Source organism: Vespula pensylvanica, chromosome 2 (assembly GCF_014466175.1).
Source record: "Vespula pensylvanica isolate Volc-1 chromosome 2, ASM1446617v1, whole genome shotgun sequence".
NCBI classification, from domain to species: domain Eukaryota; kingdom Metazoa; phylum Arthropoda; class Insecta; order Hymenoptera; family Vespidae; genus Vespula; species Vespula pensylvanica.
The window spans coordinates 6711138-6734562 of NC_057686.1; the positions used below are offsets into that span (position 1 = coordinate 6711138).

Here is a 23425-nt window from a genome sequence, read left to right on the forward strand (position 1 = left end):
TAGTGATCTCTAAAGAGGCGCCAAGATCGGTTCTCTCTAATCACCGATCGTTACGTACTCGAGATACTCTCCTTTAAAAAAAAAAGATCACGACGTATCTCTATACTCCTTTAATAAAAGTTTCGCGGAAATTCAGATTGCGCGAGACGATTTCTAACTGACGATATCGACCTTGAGAGACGGTGGAGATGACGGAAGAATCTCGGAACGTGGGAGAGAAATGGGAGCATATAGATCAAAAGGTGAGTCTAATATCGTTTAACTCTCTTTAAAATGGCCTTGACTTTCTCCGTTGCATAAGCTGAGTAAGGTTATAAGTAAGGAGAGTATCTAATTAATTAAGAACGACTCGTTTATTCGCTAATTGAACGTTAGTCACTCCTTGTAGTTACGAAGCGATCTAGAAAATGCGAAAGATACAATTCCCGAGGGATTTACGTTAATTCTAGATCGTATAGAACCGTATAGACTATAGAATATGATTTCAATGATTAAAGTCTTTTTAAGGTCGATTGTTTGACTTTGAGCTTTTGTCTTGCGTGGTTTCAACAAGATTGTTCTAAATCGATTCGACTCGTTTAAAATATCGCGATTACAACTTTCTCCGATTAAATAGTTTTTAAGAAAATAGCGCGTGATTCTTATGTTGCATGCTTTTGATGCTGAGTAACAGCTGATTGAGAGTAATGACGTATTCTCGTGGGAAAGAAGGATAGACAGAGAGAGAGAGAGAGAGAGAGAGAGAGAGAGAGAGAGAGAGAGAGAGAGAGAGAGAGAGGCACGGTTTTAAGATCGATAGATTACGAAACGATATTAGTTGCGATATTACGGTCCACTGATATCCGCCAAAATACGTGACATTTTTTATCTCTTTTTTGTCTCTCATTTATTGACGTATGTTCAATAGAATGTGTGACGAGAAAGAAAGAGAGAGAGAGAGAGAGAGAGAGAGAGAGAGAGAGAGAAAGAGAGAGAAACAGAACATGTAACGAATAGAAAAGTGGAAGTGAATGTATCGATTATAAATTTGTAATATTTTAATAACATAGCGCCGATCGAACAACGATACATTCAAATAATCTCATATTATGAAATATTTTTGTTCTTATTAAACAATAATTAAAATTTGTTATATTTTATTCTTTACCGATGTAAGAAAAGTTTAACGATCGTCTTTAGTCATCAAACTGATAACAAATCAATAGTATCGATATCAATCTGCAAATTATGATGCCATATCGAATAGTATCTAACTCGTAGATATTAAAAATATTAATACTCCTTTGATACTTCTTTGAAAGTATAGATACTTTAATGAGATATGTATTTATATTTCTCATTAAGTATTGTGATATTGAATTAATTAAATATCGTCAATAGAATCAATATCGATCCGATCACTAGTCGTCTCTACATAAGTTAACCTTCTAAGAAAGTTATAGCTCGCTATTCTTTATCGTTAAAAACAATCTAGAGCACGTGCTGATTCTCTAACAGCGATAAAAGTACAACGAAATATATTTCCTATCTTAATAGTTTAAACTTGGTTTTATTTTTTCAAATTTGCTGCATCTCGTTCCGATGTGCGAAAGAAACACGAGAAGATAATTTATTCGTTGTTTGCATTGATATAACGATAATGAACTAATAAATAGAAATAATCGAGAGAGAGAGAAATATGTCAGACTAGAAAATGTTGTCATTTTAGAGATATTCTATAGCAAATTTCAATTGTCACCTCCAATTGAAAGGATTTTAAATTGTTAAGTTTCTTATCGCTGCATAGTCGTAAACTTATCCAAGGAAGATTATAGGTATATATATATATATATATATATATATATATATATATAATGACAAGAAAAGGAAAAATAATTCGATGGATTTACTTGAATGAAACTTGCTTAACGAAAGAACAAATACGTCCATTTATTGACGTAATAACTAAGTACATATGCGCGTAACTTTTCAAATCATAAAAATAGAGCGGGCGCGTTTTGTCTCGATATTGATGCACTCTAGCGAGGATTTCCTGAATTAATTTCGAATGTCTTATTTAAAGCATGACGACAATTACGAAGTAATAGTTTTATTATTATTATATCTTTCTCGTTATTGTTACAATATTTCCTTTTTTTTTTTTTTTTTTTTTTTTATAAACAAAGGCATTCTTAAAATATTCTATTTCGTTCGATTTCAAAGAATATTGAAAATAAACGGAAATGGAAATTAATTAACAAGACATACTACATTTGTAAATAAACGAGAACGATATAAAACTTGATTTTATTATAACATATCTTTAAAACGAACGATTAATAATTTTTTGTTTTCACTAAGATAAGCGTTTATTTTTTTCTTTTACGAAAGAAACCAAGAAACAATATTTTATATAGTTTTATGAATGATATCAATGTTATCGTTAAATAATTGCTAATGTTTCAAAGGCTTAAAATCATAATCGCGAATTCTCTTAACGATCGTAAAAAAAGCCTTACCAATGTAAGAAGATTATACAATGGTTCGATCGTTCGAACGATTTCATTGGACAAAATTATTTTTCCTTTCAGTAGGAAAATCTACCTTCGAAGAAAGAGAAAGAGAGAGAGAGAGAGAGAGAGAGAGAGAGAGAGAGAGAGAGAGAGAGAGAGAGAGAGAGAGAGAGAGTACACGATTAAGTGATATTTGAAAAGTTGAAGATAAATTCGCGGATTAGATAAGATATACGATACCTTTCGACTTATTCTATTTCCAGATATTATTTGACTCGTCGAAATCGAACGTCATATGTTTATACATACGTAGATAAATATATACATACATGCACACGTATATATATAAATACTTACTTAGATATATGCATACATACGTACATAGATACGTAGATACAGACATATACATGCACACGTAAATATATATGTATACATATATACATATATACGTATATACATACGAAAAAAAGAGATTGAAGTGATGATGTGAGAGGAAACGTCATCGCGAGATTATTTAATTTAAGCATCTCTCTTTCCTTCTTTAAATAAGAGACGAAGATAAAAAAAAGAGATAAGATCTCCGAAAGTGATAACGATACCGATTAAAAGAAAATTCGATCTTCAACGTGGAAAAATTAAAAACACGCGAAAAAAATGTCAGTGAAAATTATTGTTTACGTATGATAAATAAATAGAATATATCTTCTTGAACAAGTATGATATTTTAAAAAAGAATATTATGGATTTCGTATTTCGATCGTAAAATTTTAATATCTTTACTTTCATCTAATCGTCGATCGATTTCGTTCGTCGTTGTTATCCGATCGGTTGATGGATATTATTGGATCAGTCGATTATTTGTTTCCGTTCTATTAAAACCAGTTTCATTTGCAAAGAGATACTCACATCATGAAGACCAAGATGATGTCGTTTTTCAATAAAATTTGCAAGTTTTGTGACAGGAATTTATCGTTAGAAACGGAAGATCATATTTTAACGACATCGTTAACAGAATCGGCCGAGGTAACGATTAAAATTATTTTGATTATTATATGTTAAGAAGACAAATTTATCCGATCGAATATCGATCATTTTTGTGCGATGTGATTCTATAAGAAAAAGAAAAGGAAAGAAAGAAAAGGAACGAGCATGCAAAACGATCGACAATTAATTAAATCAAATGTTACGCACTCATGGATTTGGATGTTCGACACTGTGATCTTTTCTTTTTTTTATTCTTTTGTTTATCTTTTATTAATCTCATTTGTCTTCGATTCTTCAAATTTCGGACTTCAAGATGATAAATTGGAAACGGTTAAAAATAATTAAAAAAAAAAAAAAAAAAAAAAAAAAAAGAGAGAGAGAGAGAAAAAAAAGAAAATAGAACGATGAATCCATTAACATCGATGATCTCGATCCTCGACGAACTTCGCTATGTTAGAAATATTATATCTTTGTCTGTGACGTTTTTACTAAGCATCGATTTCTTTAACACATCGTATTATGGAATATACACCCGGAGAAAGCTGGGTAATTGCATAGAAATTTTCTCATTAATCATATCGTGATATTAATCATAATTAATCGCATTATGAAATACAATACAATGATTAAAGAAACGAAACTATCAATGTGTCAACATTAATATGCGCGATAGATTTTATAATAAATTTTCTATATCGGAGATTCGTCAAATGTTGAGAATAATTCATCGACAAAACGTTCGTACGATTTCAGCCTCTTAAAGTAATCGTTCGACGACCGTGTTGCAAAGATAGCGAAGAAATGTGTGTACCTCCGATCCCCGAAAAGGCAATGAACTACATACTTTAAGTTTGAAATGAATTTATTTACAAGTCGATGCACGTATTGATGATGATATACATATGTAGGCAAGCAGGCAGGTAGGTAGGTCGTTAATTAGAATGAAATCTTTTTTTCCCCGTTTTAATTAACCCCGAGACAATTTCTTTCATTAGAAAAAAAAAAAAAGAAAAGAAAAAAAAGAAAAGAAAAGAAAAGAAAAGAAAAGAGATTCTCCTCTCTCTCTTTTATTAATTTAAACGCAGATGTATATATCAAATAGTTAAATGGAAATTTTTATTCCGTACGATAAAGATCGATCAGATTCGTCATTCGAATTGCTTTGAAAGAACGATCAAAAAAATTCTGACCGTGATCCCAACATCAAAGCCGTGCTTTCAAAGCCTTACGCGAATTCCTATTAGATTTTTCAAAAATTTAATCGAAGCACATTCGCACGTTCTATCGGCGATATTCGAAGGAAAGTTAAACAAATTTTCTTAAATATGTCAAAGATCCTACGTCTAATTCTTTCTATTTAATTACACCGATATTACTCCAAAGAGTTTCTATGTAATTTTCTTTTTCTTTTACTTTTCTTATTAAGTATAATATATAACAAAAAATATATAATAATAATAATAATAATAATAATAATAATAATAATAATAATAATAGCAACTATTATCGATCGATAAAATTAAAGGATGGTATTAACTTAGTATTACAAATTTTATATTGGAGAATATAATATCAAAGATATACAACAGAAGGAATTGAATTTATTCATAAATTAAAAAAAGTTGAACGTTTCGATTGGCGTATTTAAGTGACGTATGTCTCTAAGACAATTTCCTATTGGTCGAATTGCCATTGACGACACTCGATCTTACGAACGAGGTGGTTCGCCTCGAGAATTCTATCGGCGTAGATGTAAATAGTATATATACGTCGTTTGCATTGGTGACGTGAATTTTTTTATTCGACCTGGAGAAAAGATCGTTTCAACGTTTTTTCCAAATTACTTTCTTTCCCTTTTTCTCTTTCTTTTTCCTTGTCCATCTCTTTTTATTTCGTGCAACGTGAAAAAAAAAAAATCCGACGAAGACTCTGATATTTTCTATATTGACGATTTACCAATTGTATAAGGAAAATGAGAGGCTTGAGGACAGAGAAACTTGTAAGTTAAACGTATACTCATTTATTAGCATTCACAGTGACGTCTTGTATTAAGTTGGATCATTGAGACATCATCGAGTGTATATTGACGTCTCTTGCGCGTGAGCGATAACGATTGCGATAGTATTTGATTATGATTTTATGATTGGTATCAATCTTCCTAGCCTTAAATCATCTTGAAACGTCATGGTCAGTTTAAAGCTTAAAAGACAAGAATTTGTATTTAAAAAGAAAATGAAAAAGAGAAAAAAAGAAAAGAAGAAGAACAATACATATCTCATTTAAACGCTTCGTAATAAAATATGTATGTATCAATGAATTAGATTTTTCATGAATTTTATATGATCGTAACGTATACAATAACGTTAACATTTTATAAAATACATATTACTTTTGAAAATAAAATGAAATGCAGTATATGATTTATGTAAACTATAAAAGCATCGCATAAATATATACTACGTTAACCGTGTTAAAACGAAGAGATAGATTGGATGTTACGTAATTTTATTACAAAACAACGCGTACGTTAAGTACGTACGTATGTAGTAATTACGTACGTATGTAGTAATATATATATATATATATATATATATATATATATATATACACATAAATTGTATTTGTACACGTACGTTTACTAGATACGTAGAACGTAGTTGTATAGATGCAAATAAGCTTTAACCGCGTCAATTTAATTAATTATAACGTTAACATCTTCCTCTCTCTCTCTCTCCCTCTTTTTCTGTCTCTCTCTCTCTCTTTCTCTCTCTCTCTCTCTCTCTAACAATTTAGACAAAGCATAATAGGTGCGCGTATTTATGAGATAATAAATTTTTTACTATCACGATGTATCGATTCATCGTTTCATTAATCGTATCTTTAAAATAAAACAAAAAGGAAATATAATAAAACAATTCGAGATAATTTCTTTTTTACAAGAAACAATTTAAGAAGAACGTCGAATAAATTTCTTTATTTTACATTTTTATTAAAAACAAATAGACAAATACATTCGATAAAAAGGATCAATTGAATGAATTAAAGAGATATCAATCGTTAGTGGAATTCAAACGATGTGATAAATATTCTTGAATATTATAAATATATGAATTAGTATCGAAGAACCTCGAATGATTGAACTTTTTCTTCTTTCTTTTCTTTTCATTAACAACAAATACACGTACTCGATAAAAGAGATCAATTGAATGAATTCGAGATATATCAATCGTTAATGATATCCAATCGATATTACGAATATTTTTGAATATTAAAAAGTTTCGTAAAAGTGTCGAAGAACGTCCAATGATTTTTCCTTTAATTTTTTTTTTCCTTTTTTATTATTAACAACAAATACACGTACTTGATAAAAGAGATCAATTGAATGAGTTAAAGAGAAGTCAATCGTTAGTGGTATCCAATCGATCCGAATCAGAGTCGCGTTATCGTCTATAAAGAAATTCGCGATTAATCGAGGGGCGTTCGCTACGGTAAAACGTTTTTGCGTCATGTGATAGTGGGTATCCTTATATATGCGTGTAAATACATATATGTTCACACGTATGTACAATACTCGTATATGTTTACTCATGTTCACGCTCATGTAAGGAACGCACGTGATGCAACGCGAACAAATCGCTGCGTCAGAACCTACAGAAAGTCTTCAGCTAATGATGAAAATTTAGTCTCACCGACATAGAAAGTTGTATTTTTAGTGTATCGATCACAAGACAAGCGAATGAATTTGATTATGTATTGGATTGGCCAATAAGTCATATATATATATATATATATATATATATATATAATATATATATATATATAATATATATACGTTAGAAAATTTGCAGCTTTTATATCTAAATAAATAATATAATGTAATATATAATAAAATAAATATATGTTTTTGATAATAAAATATATTGTTTACAATATCAGTAAATAATATAATATATTATATCGTTAATATATAATAGTATGAAATACTCAAAATTCTGATATTATTTATTGACCAATCCGATATTTTTTATTCATAAACATTACGAAATAGTATTTATTTCATTTTTTCTTTTTCGGATAATCGGAGATTTTCTTACGTCCCCGATGTCTCGTTAAATCGTAGGTTGATATTAATAAGGGAAAAGGTAGAAAGTACTGTGTGATTTTTTAAGTTTGAGTTTGAGTTTGAGTATTAGGTTTCTTTCTAACATTCGAATCAAGATATGGAAAAGAAATCTAATCATTATTGGGAATAAGTTTACCTTTTTTATTTTATAACATGCGACGCAATCAGAAATGAAAAAAATTTATATATCGGATGGATTGAGAAACTTAATTTTCTCAGCAAAAATATATTTTTTTGAAAATCCAAAAATCGAAAAAATTCTGCGTCCGTGTTACATGAGCATGCGTTTTTAAATAGACTGAGAATCTTTTCAGAACTCAAAAAAAGAAAAACCCTTAGTTACTATTGATTAAAAATTTTTGTCTCTATAATCATTGCAAGATATACGGTTGTAATATGAATGAGAACGATTAAAATCTGGCATCTCTTGCTTTTTGCATTCCCTAACTAATAACGTATAATAATATTAACCAATAATACTAATAATGTTAATAATGAAATTGATTAAGTAACTAATGGTAATAATAATAACTAATAATAATGATCGCTATAATAAATACTAATAACTAATGACAAACAATAATAATTGTTAATAAAATAATAATAATATATATATATATATATGCAAGCAGGGATGTTGTTATTTTGTAGTTCTATTTTTTTTTTATTTATGACTATCTTCAGTTTTTTCTTCTCATCTATATTTATTTCCGTTTCAATGTTTATTTTTATTTATTTCTATTCTATCTTGTCGTTGTAATAAATTACGAGTTACTTTGTTTAAGCAAAAGTGATCGTAAAACATGTGTCACTGGTTTATCGCTAGTTACTTCTCGAATGTCAGTTTCATCTTTGACCGAGTAATAATTCTCTACATGTAACGGAGTATCGTAGAGGTCTCGAATTTGATAATAAACTTGTAAAGACTCACAAACATTTAATTCACTTCTCCTTTTAAACTAAATAAAAAAAAAAATAAAAAAGAAAAAGTTGTATCCCGACGATTTCCAGTAACAACTTTAACTTATTAGTTCGACGAGTTGACCTTGTCAACGTCGAAATGTCTTCGCATTCTCGTTGAAAGAGAACTTAAGTCTTTCAATATAACGATAAAACATATTTGCATTACAATACCGAAGAAAAGCAAAAAGCACATGCATAATGTCATTACCATATCAAATATGTTACGAGAAGAAAACGTAAGATAAAATATAGCCAACGATTTCCGCATGAGTGACCCTTCTTTTTCCTTTTTTTTTGTTCCTTTTTCATCTATTTTCCTTTTTTTTTTTTCTTTTTTTTTTCGCATTGAATATACATTTCGTGTTTCTCGTTCGTTATTTTCATCAAGTTTCAACTTGATTCACGTTTTTTCTTTTTTCTTATTTTTCTTTTCTTTTCTTTTTTTCTTTTTCACACATTTAATAATATTCAATTTTCACATACTTAACTTCTTTTTGAAATATTTAATTTTTTCAGGCCATTGTTAGATATCATTCGTCCTTTCAATTCAATTAGGTTTACAAATGTTTTCTTTTTTTTTTTTCTCAATATTATGCTTTCTTTCCTTTTTCTTTTCTTTTCTTTTTTTTTTTTTTTTTTTAATACTCTATAAATTTTACACAGTTGTTTAACTTAATTAGAAATATATGAGTTATCTCTTACAGATTCTTTTGCACTCGTTATTGAACTAAAGTTTATTGTTATTTCCAATCGCGTGTGTTATCAATATCAGTACAGTCAAAGACAGTATTTATATCTTCGTTATCTCGAATTGATATTGGTGAAATTAAAGTGGGACTTTCTTGATTATTTACGATTATCATTAATTATTTTAATCGATATTATTATTTTTATTTCTCCACTTGATATATCTTTCAAAATACATATATACATTTTAAATACATATTAATTTTTAACCTTTCGTATATTATAATACGATATCGTTGGAATCTTTATATATATATTATCATTTATTTCATGGTTTATATATTAAATTATATTAATTATTTGAATTAGATAAAAACAAAACATTTCTTTTTTCTATATATATGTTGTTTATATAATTTGAAAAAGAATTTAAAGCCTCGTCTTTTCTATTAAATCTGAGTCTTGCATAACGCGATTTATATAACACGGTATTTCTATGAAACGGAATGTTCATGTTATATGTAAACGAGATTTACCTGTAATTTCATTTTTTTCTGTCCGATTTATCTTATTTAATGGTATTTTTGGATCTCTCACGTTTTAACTGATATATCATAACGCGTTGTAATAAGCGTACTTTTATTATGTTGCAAAAATATAATGATCGTTGGGTGAATCATATAACTGTTATGTAGTTCAATAAAAAATTTTTCAACTGCAATTGCAATGCTCCTTATTCTGCTGTGTGTAGTAATTATTAGGGGCTGTTTCTTTCTGAAAAATTACTTCTTGCCTGAAAAATGTTATAATATAAAATATAAAAGTTATGAATACGTTTTTGATAAGATCATGTCCTTATCACGAGCATTTGTTTAGATTTTCTGACTGGTCTCGTTGAACAGACTTATAGAATTTCGTCAGAAAACATACGTAAACGTTACCTCTCTCTCTCTTTCTCTCTCTCTTTCTCCCTCCCATGGATACGGTAAATTCGTGAAAGATAGCACGTAGATGCGAGTGACTTCTTATTGACTTTTGGAGAAAGAGGATATACATATATAGAAACTAGGTAACCCTCTTTTACGTCATGTAACTTTCAAGTTACACACACATATTTGTATATTTTTAAATTGCATTTTTATTTAAAAATTCAATTTTTTTACTATAAAATTAATTATTAATGTATCGTATAATATAGTACATAAAAAGTATAAAGAGAGAGAGAGAGAGAGAGAGAGAGAGAGAGAGAGAGTATTGTATATATAGTATATTATATGTGAATTAAATCAACTTATACACTAACTAAATTTAAGATTAATAATTAATATAATTAATATGTCTTGTTCGATCTATCTATATGTATAATATATATTATATTATACTAAATATAGAATTAATAGTTTCAATTTTTGTTTATATTCGCCTTGAGAGATTTTAACTTATTGTATCGTTTGATAAAAAACATATATTATTTTTTTAATAGAATTTCTTTAATAATCTCTTCCTCTTTGTCATTTTTTCTTGATATTGATACGCGATTATGCCGTAACATATCTGTATCAATAATACGAACGAGATACGTACCATTAAACTTCTATCTATGTATTACAAAGCTTTAACTTTACCAGATAAGAGGAAAAAGAATAGTGCAATTTCATTAGATAATTTGTTTATCTCGGCTTTTCGTCGAAGACTCGATGAGTCAACATTCTCCTTGAATTGTTTTATAAAACTCTCCTTGTATGAAACTAAAACAATACGACGATAGTATATTTATATGTGAACATTAAGGTATTAAATAAAAACGAAAGAATTTGGATTATGTGTAATCTCGATTTCAAACGAGATATTTAAGTACTTGCATATAAGCCAATTATTATAAAAATAGTTTGATGTAAATAATATATTTTCCGTTTAGCGATATTTTGATATTTATTATTGAATAATAATTCATTTATATACTAATGTAAAATGATAAGAACAGCGCGTGATAAAATATATTCTTTTAATATCTGAAATGATTAAACATTTTCAAAATTAATGAATAATTCAAAGAGGAGATATTTATCTATATATATATATATATATAAAAAAAAAGAGAGAATAATAATAATAATAATAATATGTGGAGAAGGTGAAGTGGAATGTAACATTGAATTATTTGTTTTTTCTTTTTTTTCTTGAGGATATTATTTAACTTTCAGAAAGCAGAATTTTTTTAAAGGCACATTATTTAATCATAAAATTTAAATATAGTGTCCAACATAAATATTATTTATACGATATTTAACAAATTAACAGAATCATTATCTGATGAGTGATGGATGATGTAATAGTATTTACTGAATTACTATTCGATGATCTAACAGTATTTACTTTCTCAAAAATTTAAGATTTCTAGTATAATAAGTGATTAATTTGTCATAGACGTCAAAATAAGATTAAGCTGAATGTCATTAATTGAAAAAATTATCGCTTCGTATAAAAACGTTACTTTGAACTACGTTTTTTTTTTTTTTTTTTCAAAACTTGTTTACGTTTGTTACAACTTAAGTTACATTGCTATAATACGCAATGAGCTAATATTTTAAAATTTTTGACTTATGGTCTGACAATCTTCATAATCACCGGCTTACATATAATTTCATGGGTCAAAAAAGTTGATCTTTGTTTATTTCGCCAACTTAAAAAAAGAGTTCTGAGGTCGATTGCGATTAAATGAGAAGAGAGAGAGAGAGAGAGAGAGAGAGAGAGAGAGAGAGAGAGAGAGAGAGAGAGAGAGAGAGAGAGAGAGAGAGAGAGAGAGAGAGAGAGAGGATATCTCTCGGAAGTATTTACATGCATCATTTTGATTTATTTCTTTTTATCGTCACGAAGAAAACAGTTCAAAGTTCGTGATCTAGAGCAATTGATCTCTCAACAAAACTAAACTCATTATAATAACAAATCAAAAAGCGAACATTTGTTTTAGCTCTTCTACCAGTCCAACTAAAATTTGCATTCTCTCTTTAAGTTTAACAGCGTACAATTTTTCTTTAGTATTTATATTGTTTAACGCCAATATTATTTAACTAGAATATTATACGAGAATAAATTAGATATTTCAATCGATAAAATTATCGATAAAATCATATTCAATAATAGCAAGATTAGACTATGTTTTTTCCTTTATTACGAAATATAAAAGAATTTGTTACAAATCGATCGAGAGATGATTTAAATTTCATTTACAATATTTTAATTTTCAAAAATTCATTCAAGGATTGTATCCTGATCGAAAACATAGTAAAACGAAAATGGAAAACGTTAATGTAAATGAAAAATGAAAAATCGTATCTTCGGTCTCCGAAGAACATCGACTTAGGAATGATTTTAAATAATAAAAAGAAAGAAAGAAAAAAGGAAAAAAAAAATGCAAAAGAACATCGAAATAATCATAATCGAAAATAAATTTCTCAGAAGGACGGGAAATAAATCGGATTATACAGGTCACGTTGTAAGATTAATGTAGTAAGAAAATTTTTAGAACGAGACGAGCGTATTTATATGTATTGCCAGTTTTAAATCTGACGTGTCACGTATAAAAGTGATAGACGTAAATGGTAGCTGTAGACATGTAGCACATGTATACGTGAACGCAAGCACGTTTCTCTTTTAGCTATATTACACATCTTTTACTACCTTATGTGTTCACTCAAAGAGCGATTGTTAATGCTCTTGTAAATTAACTTTCACAAAGGGTATTAATGGAAACTGAATTATTTAAGTGGCAAATTTATCGGTGTAAATTACTCTATTAAATTTATTACCAGAGAGGAGAGATGTATTATCGAACTAAATAGAGAAGTAGAAAATCTTGATAGAAAAGCTTGATTGAAATATCAATCTACGGTTGCAAATGTTAGATGACATTATTTCTTTTTTTTTTTACTTTCTACGAACGCACAAATACGTATCTTATCAGTGAACATCCACGATATCACATAACTTATCGACTTCCTCGATGATACATTTAAGAATATCAATTGTCTCTGTGAAAGTCGGTTTAAAATATTAATCTATACACATGTATACTCGTATCTGTGTATCTTCGCGTGTACACAATGGATATCTTAATACTCTTATGATTGCTTCATAAACCTAAGTCTTTTGATCTTACTTAAAAAATGTATTCTGATATCCTTTAGAATTGCGACGGTGTCTTTCGAATAATCCGATAAGATTTTGTAATTGGCACTATTTTTTCATTCCCTTTTTCGATAAAAGCAAGAAATCTATATGAAAAGAAAAAGAAAAAATGTGATACGTATAAATAGTATAAGTTTCTTATCAAATATTATCCATTAATTCATTTACGATATTAAAGAAAAAAAGTAAATTTAACATACACATGTGTTATTAACAATCCGATAAAATGTTATAATTGACGCCATTTTTCCATTTCAGTTTTCGATAAAGCCAAATAATTTCTAAGAATATATCTAACGCGTATAAAAGCAATAAATTTCTAATGAAACATCGTAAATTCATTTACCATATTAAAAAGGAACGTATAAATTAAATATAATTTCTTACGAACTATTCGATAAAATTTCATAATAAACATTATTTTTCTAACCTATTTTTCGATAAAATTAGGAAATCTCTAACGAAATGTACTTATTATGTACATAAATATCGTAAGTTTTTAATTAAATATTACAAATTAATCCATGAAGTAGGAACAAAATTAAGTATTACTTATGTATGTTTATGAATAAAACATTCGCCAAGGCGTCTATGTGTGCGCACGCACGTTGTTAGCTTGGGCAGCCATTTTCATTTATCTTGTTCGTATTTTACAGAGGACGTTTCAAAGAATTCCATTGAAAACGGTCACACGCACACACAAACACGTACACAGAAATGCACGTACACACATCTGTGAGTTCACACATTTTCTCTCTCTCTCTCTCTCTCTCTCTCTCTTCTCTCTCTGCCCCTCTCACTCTCTCCCTCTCTCTTTCTTTCCCACACATATATGCATACACATATATACGTTATCTTTTTTCATCGACGACCTTGAATACAAGATGCCAGAAAAGTAGGCGCTCGTGAGCCAACTGAGAAGGGTTAGTAGACGTACGTGAGTAAGTCGAACGCCTACTACGTCGTTCACAATGACGACGAGGGATCGACCGTTCGAGCCCTCGGGAATGACCAATCAGAAGGCGACTTTCACTCCCTCGTCTCTAACAACTACATATAATAACCAACGCAACCGTAGTTGCGTCATCTTTGGAAATCACATCACGTTTGCACGTTTCGTCATTGCAACGTCATTCAAACGGGATACTTGTTCTAATCGTTTTTTTTTTTTATACAAAGAAACAAAAAAGAAGAGAAAATAACAATCTTCCGTAAATCGATCTTAAACAAAATTTCGTTGCTTGCTTTCACTTCAAAATAAAAAAATATATTCCTTGCTAAAAATGTTGATTACGTGTGTCTATATGTATATATACATATAGTCAGAAGCGACATAGTTTTAAGCAAATTACTTCGATTGCATCATGCAAGAGCGCGATCGACAATTTCATTGGATGATTCTTTAGAAAATAATAGCCTCAGGGTGATAATATATTAACGTATCGTCGTACAACGCTCCTTGAACGCATTTCATCTCATTATTTATCTAAATGTATGCTTATACAAATGTACATATAGATACACGGAATGCCGGAAGTTATTACTGTGAAAGAATCAAACATTACTGGAAATCCTTGAACGATCTTTGAAGAAAAAGAAAAAGAGAAGTAAAGAGAAGAAGGAAAAAAAGAAAGAAAAAGAAAAGTAATGTACTTCGAGGTGATCGCACGAGAAGGACGAAAGTAGAGAACTCAACGATTTCAAATTTCCCGCGCTTTCTCGCCGACAATTAATTCCTTATCTTTCAAATCAATCGACGATTATGCAAATTTTCGTCATTTATTTCATCTTTTATATCTCGAACGTTCTCGCCATTATCCTTAATGAATGATGAAACTTACGTTCAAATCTGAGAAATATTTTTTTATTTCTCATTCAGTATTATTGATTTCAGCTTAGAAGCATTGCGCGTGAGTTTTCTAATCGAGAAAAGAAAGAAAAATAGGCGCGTGTTTATGAAAGATAAATACGATGCAATAATTCCAGGAAATTCTTAATATAGGGACAAGATGACCTTTTTGTCCTTCTTGTGGACAAGTTAGAGGCATTCGTCTCTCCTCAAACAGAGTACATTCACCGATAGTGCTTCGGTTAACGGCCCGTTCTAGGTAGGGGAAATTCTCCCCACATTTCTTTACCAAGTTTAAGCCACCTCCAACTGGGCTATAGTTCGCAGGGCCGAAACGTTTATTTCCGTATAGCGCGCCTGGTCTTCAAGGTCTTACAAAAAGAATTTATACGGCTTATTATATACATCATGAATCGATTTAAATTCTCGTATAGATGAACGAGCATTTGTTCTACTACAATACAAAACAATTCAATTACAACTCGGGCCAAATAAAATTAATATTGAAGAATGAATGATGTTATTAATCGTAGTCAATTGTAATTAACGTGACTATGATAAAAGATCTTCTTTCCGTTACGTCTATATTTATTCAAAACAAAGAAATGATAGCTCTCGATATAAAATTTAAATCACGAAGTGATCTAAATCCACACATACACCGACGAACATTTATGGCATTATAATCGAAAATAATTCGACGATAAGTGAAACTAAGAGTAGGAAAAGAAAGAAAGAGAAGAATATAAAATAGATTAAAAACTGATTTGTACCTTTGCCTCGGAGTCAATTGTGATTTAATTATGATTATGATGATACTGGACGATCTAATTTGAGATTATTATCAAACTTATTATCTTTTTCATTCATTAAATACGATCCAGGGTTTAAAAAAGATCATTACTCGATAAAAGGATGATAGATATCAAGAAGGAAATGACAATCAAAGGAATTAATAAACATCCGGTAAATTATATGTTACGAACGGAAATAAAAAAAAAGAGAGAGAGAGAGAGAGAGAGAGAGAGAGAAAGAGACACACACACACACACACACACAAAAAAGAGAGACAAAGAGGGACAGAGAGACAGTCAATCTTTATCGGAACTAGATAAAATGATCTGGCGCCATGATAGATTTCCCGGAAGGCGCGAGATTTGAAAATTATTACGCCGTCAGTGAAGTTATCGGTTCCCCCACCCTAATCTTTCTTTCCCCCCACCAATTGAGACACACCCCACTCTTCCCGCTCGTAGGAAGGTTGTCCATTGGCACTGTAGGTGCGCGTATGGATCACAGTCGCTTCTGTAGCAGTAGTGCCAATATATAAAACTCGTTGGGTGCGCTCAAGTATTACAAGAAGTGTCGAACTTGTTCGGTCCGACGCACGTTCGTGACTTACGTATATCTCTAGAAGCAAAAGAGAATAAAAAGGAATAGAACGAGATAGATAGATAGCTAAAAAGTAGTCAGAGTCAAAGAGAAAACGTAAAGTGTCGAGAGAGAATTTTTCAGATCGTTCATTCTTTTTTTTTTTTTTCGTTCGGTGTACAACGCGTACGTATATTACAAGTTCCTTTAAAATTTCTTCATAAATATTTGTCGTCGTCGTCGTCTTCGTCGTCGTCGTCATCGTCGTCGTCGTTTCAACGAAGTGAAGAGAGAGAGAGAGAGAGAGAGAGAGAGAAAGAGAGAAAGAGAGAGAGAGAAGAGAAACGATTGCTTCGAAAGACATTAACATCGACTGCTGCCGACTTAGTATATCAAGAACAATAATAACGGCAGCAAATTGTTATTTCTTTTTAAACCGTTGTATATTCACTCGGCAAACACGAAGTTCCTCGAGGGTAGCTCGTCCTTGGGCGACGAAGGGAGAGCTATGAAGACTTCTACCTTATCTTCCAACGACCCGATCAAGCAAGAGGTGAGGAGTGAAAAGGGAAGAGTGAGAGAGAGAGAGAGAATGAGAGAGAGAGAGAGAGAGCGAGAAATAGTGTGTCTGTGTGTGTAAAAAAAAGAGTGAGAGAGAAAGAAAGAGAAAGAGAGAGAGAGAGACGGGGGAGACAATCGATAAAGAGAACACACATTTGGTATGTTGGCACGTTGGGATATAACCAACTGTTCTCTATCTTTCTCACTCACATTCCACGGTTTATTACGCAGGAATCTTAATTATTCTTCTTTACCTTCGTCAATCTCTTCGACGAAAATCGACGAGGAAGCCAATTGTCGATTATAATATTTTCAAATCAATGTTCGTTATTGATTAAAAAAAGAAAAAAAATGTAAATATCCAAACGTTAAAGTCATTAAAACTGACATATTTGTTATTTAAAAGTATCATTTTCGGAGTCACTCTTTTAAAGTCGTTCCTTACGTCATTCGTAATACTCCTCTCTATCATTGTTATTGTTATTGTTATTAGTAGCGTGTTATATTGTGTAAATATGTATGTCATACACTCGTCTTTTCTCTTGTACGGTGCGATGATTCGGTACTCGAAGGCCGAACAATTAATAACGAATTCTTTTCGACGGCGACAATTACGACGGTAATGATTACATAATCCTTTTGGCAAAGTCCGTCGACGAGAGCGTGGGATTCCTCGAGTCCTGCGCGTAGTTTGCACTTTTTGTGAATGAAATAGAGCTATTTCAATCCTAGTTGATATCTGCTTGATTGTGTATAATGTCGTTGAGATATCATCTACGAATATACAATAATTATATTCATTAATAAAACTTATCGTCATCGACAAATTCTCGAGAATCCAAACGATTCTACGATCTTATTGATTTTGTCTAAGATCGTTCAAGTAATGTTTAGAAATTGTAAATTGAAAAGCAACGAGACAAGAAAAGTTCTACGTGATCAAGGGCTTCTTACTTTCGCAATACTCACGACCAACGTACGTTGATTACGTTAATTACTAATACTATTTTAAATATTGTTGCATAATTTTTATATTTTCCATTTACATATGGTATTTGTTATAAATTTGTTAATCATTGGAATGCTCGATAAATATTTGTTTAATTTGATTGTCAAATCGTGCTGAAATTACACTCGTGACTTGTGACTTTTTTATATAAATTTTTATTCGTTATATCGTTTGGCTTTGCAAAATTTACATACGTTTGTATTCAGACATACACGTGCACGCAAATGAATCTATATGCATAGAAATATATATATATATATATATATATATATATATATATATGTATATACATATATAGCAAACTTAGAAAGATAGATAGAGATTTTTAAATTAAGTCTATAAATTCCAATTTATAGACTTAGAAATCTTTACAAGGAAATTTTCAATGAATATTTTAATTTTTCATAGTATCGCCACTTTGAAACCGGAAATCGGATCGAATCGAAATTAATTATGAATCGTCGTTGCAAGTAACTTCATTTTATGCATAAATTTCAATCGATCTAGTTTAAATGACCGAAATAGGTTATTACGCGCGCACGTACACGTTTCAATTTTGATATGTTACGTTAAAATCCAATAAAATTTTTCAATATCTGATAGAGTTACGAAAGTAATCGTCCATTAGACTTTATACTATATATCGAGAGTATAAGCAATTATAATCGTACCTATACAGTAACGACTACAATTAACTTTGTTTAACGAAACAAGGGATCGAGAACAACGATTATCGGTTTGCATAAGTAATAATAGTACATCGCACGTTTATTTTATCGACAAGTTCTTAGGAAAAACCACAGGAATGCATTAGTCGGAAATGAGAGTATCTTTAGATGACGAATACAATTTTTACACCGAGCAAAGTCGATTCGTATAAAGTAATACGATCGTAATAACAGATATACATAGGTTGATATCAAAAGGGATGAAAGGTTAATCTCAATAATCATTATCAATCATAATAATGATTTATCTAGTCGTTCTCAGTCGATCAATCTCGTCAAATGATATTAAAAATAAATTTTCGTATCTCCACGAACGTCTTTAATAAAATCTATTGATTGTTATTACGATTTCTTGCTCGGATTATTCGACTGTTTAAATTTTGTTTAACTATTATTTGTGATTTATGAATTACGATGTACTTGATCTAATGTCGCCATAGAACCATATGTTTCATGGGGGAAATTATCGAACGTCATGGTATGATGTAAAACCGATTTGAAACGTTATCATTTCTTAATGTCAATGAAAAGTACTTGGAATAAAAATAGTAAAAATCCTGCGACATTGAACTTTTTCATATGCATATCATTCCTGTCTAATTTATAAACTTTTTATTAGCTAACTATGAATTAATATGAGACGAAGATAGAGACGTTATAACGTTTAAACGGATCAATCCTACGTAAATTGCGTACGACAATGATAATGATCGATCCTTAACTGGATGATTCTAAAGCGTTATGCCGCACATTCATTATACGAATTAATGTGTGCATTGGCCTTTACACGTTGTGTTGAGCTAATAGCGTACAAGTATTATAGTATTCGAGAGAGAGAGAGAGAGAGAGAGAGAGAGAGAGAGAGAGAGAGAGAGAGAGAGAGAGAGAGAAAGAGAGAGAAAGACTTAAAGTATATCGTGCATCGTCCTTCTCTGTATAGCCCATTCATGAACCGTTTTATTGGTTGGCTCACGGGTGTGCCAACAACGTCAGGAAAAGATCGATGTTCAAACTCTCCAAGGAGGGTGTTGTTAAGATTCCGGAAGTCTTGATTTCCCGGGAAATTTCAAATTTACGTATCTCCTTGAGTGTCACGTGACCTGGGCAAATATCACGCGATTTAAATATTTCCAACGGGAGATATGTATTACAAATGGAAAAAACAAATAAATAAATAAAATAAAATACGTCTCGATGGCATTGAATGAATTTTGCGATTGCGAAATTTTCTATGTGAAAAATTTAGTTAAAACTTTGCTTAATATTAGTTAAAACACCTGTTGGTGATTCGATTTATATCGAAATATTCCAAAATATGGTAAATTCTTTACGAGAACATTGTTAAATATTTACATAAAATTCATTCCGATGAATTAATTAACGTATTAAATTCGAACTTAATTCGAAATTGTATATCGCTAGAAAATCGACTCGAACATATCCGAACGTATCCTGAATTAATCGAACGATCGAAAAGATAAAACGCGTTCGTTATTTTCATTTTTCATGATATATAGATTCTTTATAAATATCGATGACGAAATATAATTATGCAATAGGATATTTCATATTTCTTTCTCTCGAGTAGATCTTTCTAGTAAGAATGATGATAGATAATAGAAAATTTGTCGAAGGTCGTTCGAGGAATGTTAATCGTCAGTCGATTCGTTCGTCTGTAAGTAATGTGCTAATTAGAATGTTGTATTTAACTTGGCTGTTTTTTTTTTTTTTTATCTAAGATACGAGATGCCTGCAAGGACCTTATTCTCTCCAACGATCAACTCCAAATAGTTATGGAAAAGCTCTTGGAAGAGATTACTAAAGGGCTCTCAAAATCTGGCCACGACGATGCCATTGTGAAATGCTTTACCACATACGTACAGGATCTTCCAAATGGCACAGGTAACAGGTTTTTCGTTGCACGATGTTAATCCTAAAAAATACATTAAAAATAAATTAAAAATTAAAATGTATTATAAAGGAAAGGTTTCTTATTATATTCTTCTTTATTTAACAGAGAAAGGTCACTTCTTGGCATTGGATTTGGGTGGTACCAATTTTCGTGTTCTATTGATCACACTGGACGGTATGAGCTTCGACATGAAGAGTAAAATCTACGCAATACCACAAAGTCTTATGTTGGGTACTGGTACTCAACTATTCGATCATATCGCACAGTGTCTAGCCTTATTCGTGAAAGATTTAAATCTACAAGATGAAGTACTACCACTCGGTTTTACCTTTAGTTTTCCATTGTCTCAGCACGGTCTAACAAAAGGCTATCTTGTAAGATGGACAAAGGGCTTTAATTGTAGCGGAGTTATAGGCGAGGACGTTGTCGCTTTATTGGAGGAAGCCATTCGAAAAAGAGACGTACGATCTTATATTTTCCTTCTTTACCTTTTTCTTTCTCTATATCTCCACTTACTGATTAACGTTGTTCATTTAATTTATCTGAAATATGAAACATCGTATATCATCGTGTTGCGATAATTTCGACGATTCTTGACAATTACGAGAATCCCATTACAGTCGTTACAATTTTATACAAAATTACAGGATATTTAAACTCTGCAGGACGTCAAGATCGATGTTTGTGCCATCTTGAACGATACTACTGGTACCTTAATGTCCTGTGCTTGGAAAAATAGAAATTGTCGTATCGGCTTGATCGTTGGTAAGTTTTATAAAACAAATTTAAATATTCACACACACAACATTCTTTGACAAATCCTCGATAAATCTTTTTCTCTAACTATTTTTTTTTCTTTTTCTCTTACACAGGAACAGGAACCAATGCTTGTTACGTAGAGAAAACGAATAACGTAGAATGTGCGGTCTCTGGAAATTATTCCAAGGAAAAGCAACATATGCTGATCAACACAGAATGGGGCGCTTTCGGTGAACGTGGAGCCCTCGATTTTATTATCACAGAATTTGATCGTTCGATCGACGATAACTCTATCAATCCTGGAAAACAATTGTTTGAGAAAATGATATCGGGCATGTATATGGGAGAAATTACGAGGCTCGTTCTTGAGAAGCTTGTCAACGAGGGTTTAATCTTTGGTGGCAAATGTTCAAGTGATCTTAAAAAGCGAGGAAAATTCTTCACAAAATACGTATCCGAAATAGAAAAGTGAGTGAACGGTTTGATTTCTCTGTCTCTTTTTTCTCTCTTTCTCTCTTTCTTTCTTTATCTATCTATCTTCTCGTTTCGTTTTTTTTTTTTTTAATGATAATTTAATTCCTTCAGTGATCCCAAAGGCAAATATACGAATTGTCGTGATATCTTAATGGAATTGGGTCAGCGTAACGTTTCGGATCAGGACTGTGAGAACGTTAGGTACGTTTGCTCGATCATTTCGAGGAGAGCAGCTCATCTTGCAAGTGCTGGCATCGCTACACTTTTAAATAAAATGGGCGAAGAAAGAGTCACCGTTGGTATCGATGGTTCGGTCTACAGATTTCATCCGCACTTTCATGATCTCATGACGGCAAAGATCAGTGAATTGACGAGTCGTCAAGTGAGTCTGCGAAAAAATAAAATATAGAAATATAAATATATATCTTATAATAATATAAAATATAAAAAGAAATATATATACTATCGAATGTGATATAATACAAGTACAAGAAACATAACATAATATATTAAAAGTAATGATACAATGAATATGTATATGTGTGTGTATGTATATATATATATATATATATATATATATATATATATATATACAATTTACGTCTACTACATATTTCTTGTGTATTAAATATATATTATATATATTTCTAAATTTTATATTTATATTTATATTTGTAATCTTTATTATATTATATGTAATATTACATGTAATGTATTATATATAATTTAAAACAATTTGTTTCAACAGTTCGACCTAATGCTATCAGAGGATGGAAGTGGTCGTGGTGCCGCGCTGGTTGCCGCGGTAGCTTCGTTAAGACATTGAAGACGTTGGCTGTGCCACATCAACTACTTAGCATATATCAAATTATACGAAGTAATGATAACGATTTGACACGAGCCGATACTCGAAACACACTTAACATACAGAAAAAGAAAAACATATAATTAATATACACGGACTTACATAAGTGGGGAGACACCACATACGAATACACACGAAGAGAGAAAGAATGAGAAAGACAAATAGAAAAAGAGAGAGAGAGAGAGAGAGAGAGTGAGAGAGAGTGAGATAGAAATGAAAAAAATGTCTTGTACATAGAGCACAAAACTAGCCCTAGCTCGTCAGCCATAACTGGCCAGGGCTAGTCCGTGAGATATAATTAGTTTATAAAGAAAAGAAAAAACAACAAACAAAAACGAACCTCTACTTATGACCTCGATTTTACGTACACACATACACAAGCACACGCATACATACAAATACACCATTGTACGGATCTTTTATCATTAACTTATTGTTAAGAGGCGCGCGTATCAACAAA

At 30.8% G+C, this 23425-nt stretch overlaps 2 protein-coding genes and 1 long non-coding RNA gene across 6 annotated transcripts in view; 2 read left to right on the top strand and 1 right to left on the bottom strand.

Moving 5' to 3' along the window:
• On the top strand, positions 1-23381 carry LOC122627211 (hexokinase type 2). 4 transcript variants are annotated; one of them, XM_043808182.1, is made up of 7 exons: positions 1-242; positions 20695-20857; positions 20973-21328; positions 21533-21632; positions 21740-22094; positions 22212-22482; positions 22849-23381. In XM_043808182.1, exons 1-7 carry the CDS (start codon positions 189-191, stop codon positions 22924-22926), a joined length of 1377 nt encoding a protein of 458 aa, XP_043664117.1. In that variant the 5' UTR covers positions 1-188; the 3' UTR covers positions 22927-23381. The 4 variants fall into 4 exon arrangements, with proteins under 4 accessions (XP_043664117.1, XP_043664115.1, XP_043664119.1 ...); XM_043808180.1 differs by lacking the exon at positions 1-242 and adding an exon at positions 3387-3515; XM_043808184.1 differs by lacking the exon at positions 1-242 and adding an exon at positions 5408-5475.
• LOC122627207 (FHF complex subunit HOOK interacting protein 2A-like) overlaps positions 14121-23425 on the top strand; it is a 16389-nt gene continuing 7084 nt past the window's right edge. Inside the window, exon 1 of the mRNA XM_043808174.1 lies at positions 14121-14144. The gene's annotated coding sequence lies outside the window, so the exon portion shown is untranslated. The remainder of the gene's footprint in view (positions 14145-23425) is intronic.
• The window catches only part of LOC122627216, a 9693-nt gene continuing 5245 nt past the window's right edge, over positions 18978-23425 (bottom strand). The window contains exons 4-6 of the long non-coding RNA XR_006326813.1: positions 21513-22488; positions 21196-21409; positions 18978-20888 (exon numbers count right to left, since the gene is read on the bottom strand). This is a non-coding gene — a long non-coding RNA (uncharacterized LOC122627216). The remainder of the gene's footprint in view (positions 20889-21195; positions 21410-21512; positions 22489-23425) is intronic.

Bases quoted from the DNA above. Each gene is read 5' to 3' on its own strand.
- LOC122627211 (XM_043808180.1), top strand. From the start codon at position 3,402: ATGAAGACCAAGATGATGTCGTTTTTCAATAAAATTTGCAAGTTTTGT. The intron at 3,516-20,694 runs GTAACGATTAAA...TTTTTATCTAAG, and splicing joins CGTTAACAGAATCGGCCGAG to ATACGAGATGCCTGCAAGGA. The intron at 21,633-21,739 runs GTAAGTTTTATA...TCTCTTACACAG, and splicing joins TCGTATCGGCTTGATCGTTG to GAACAGGAACCAATGCTTGT.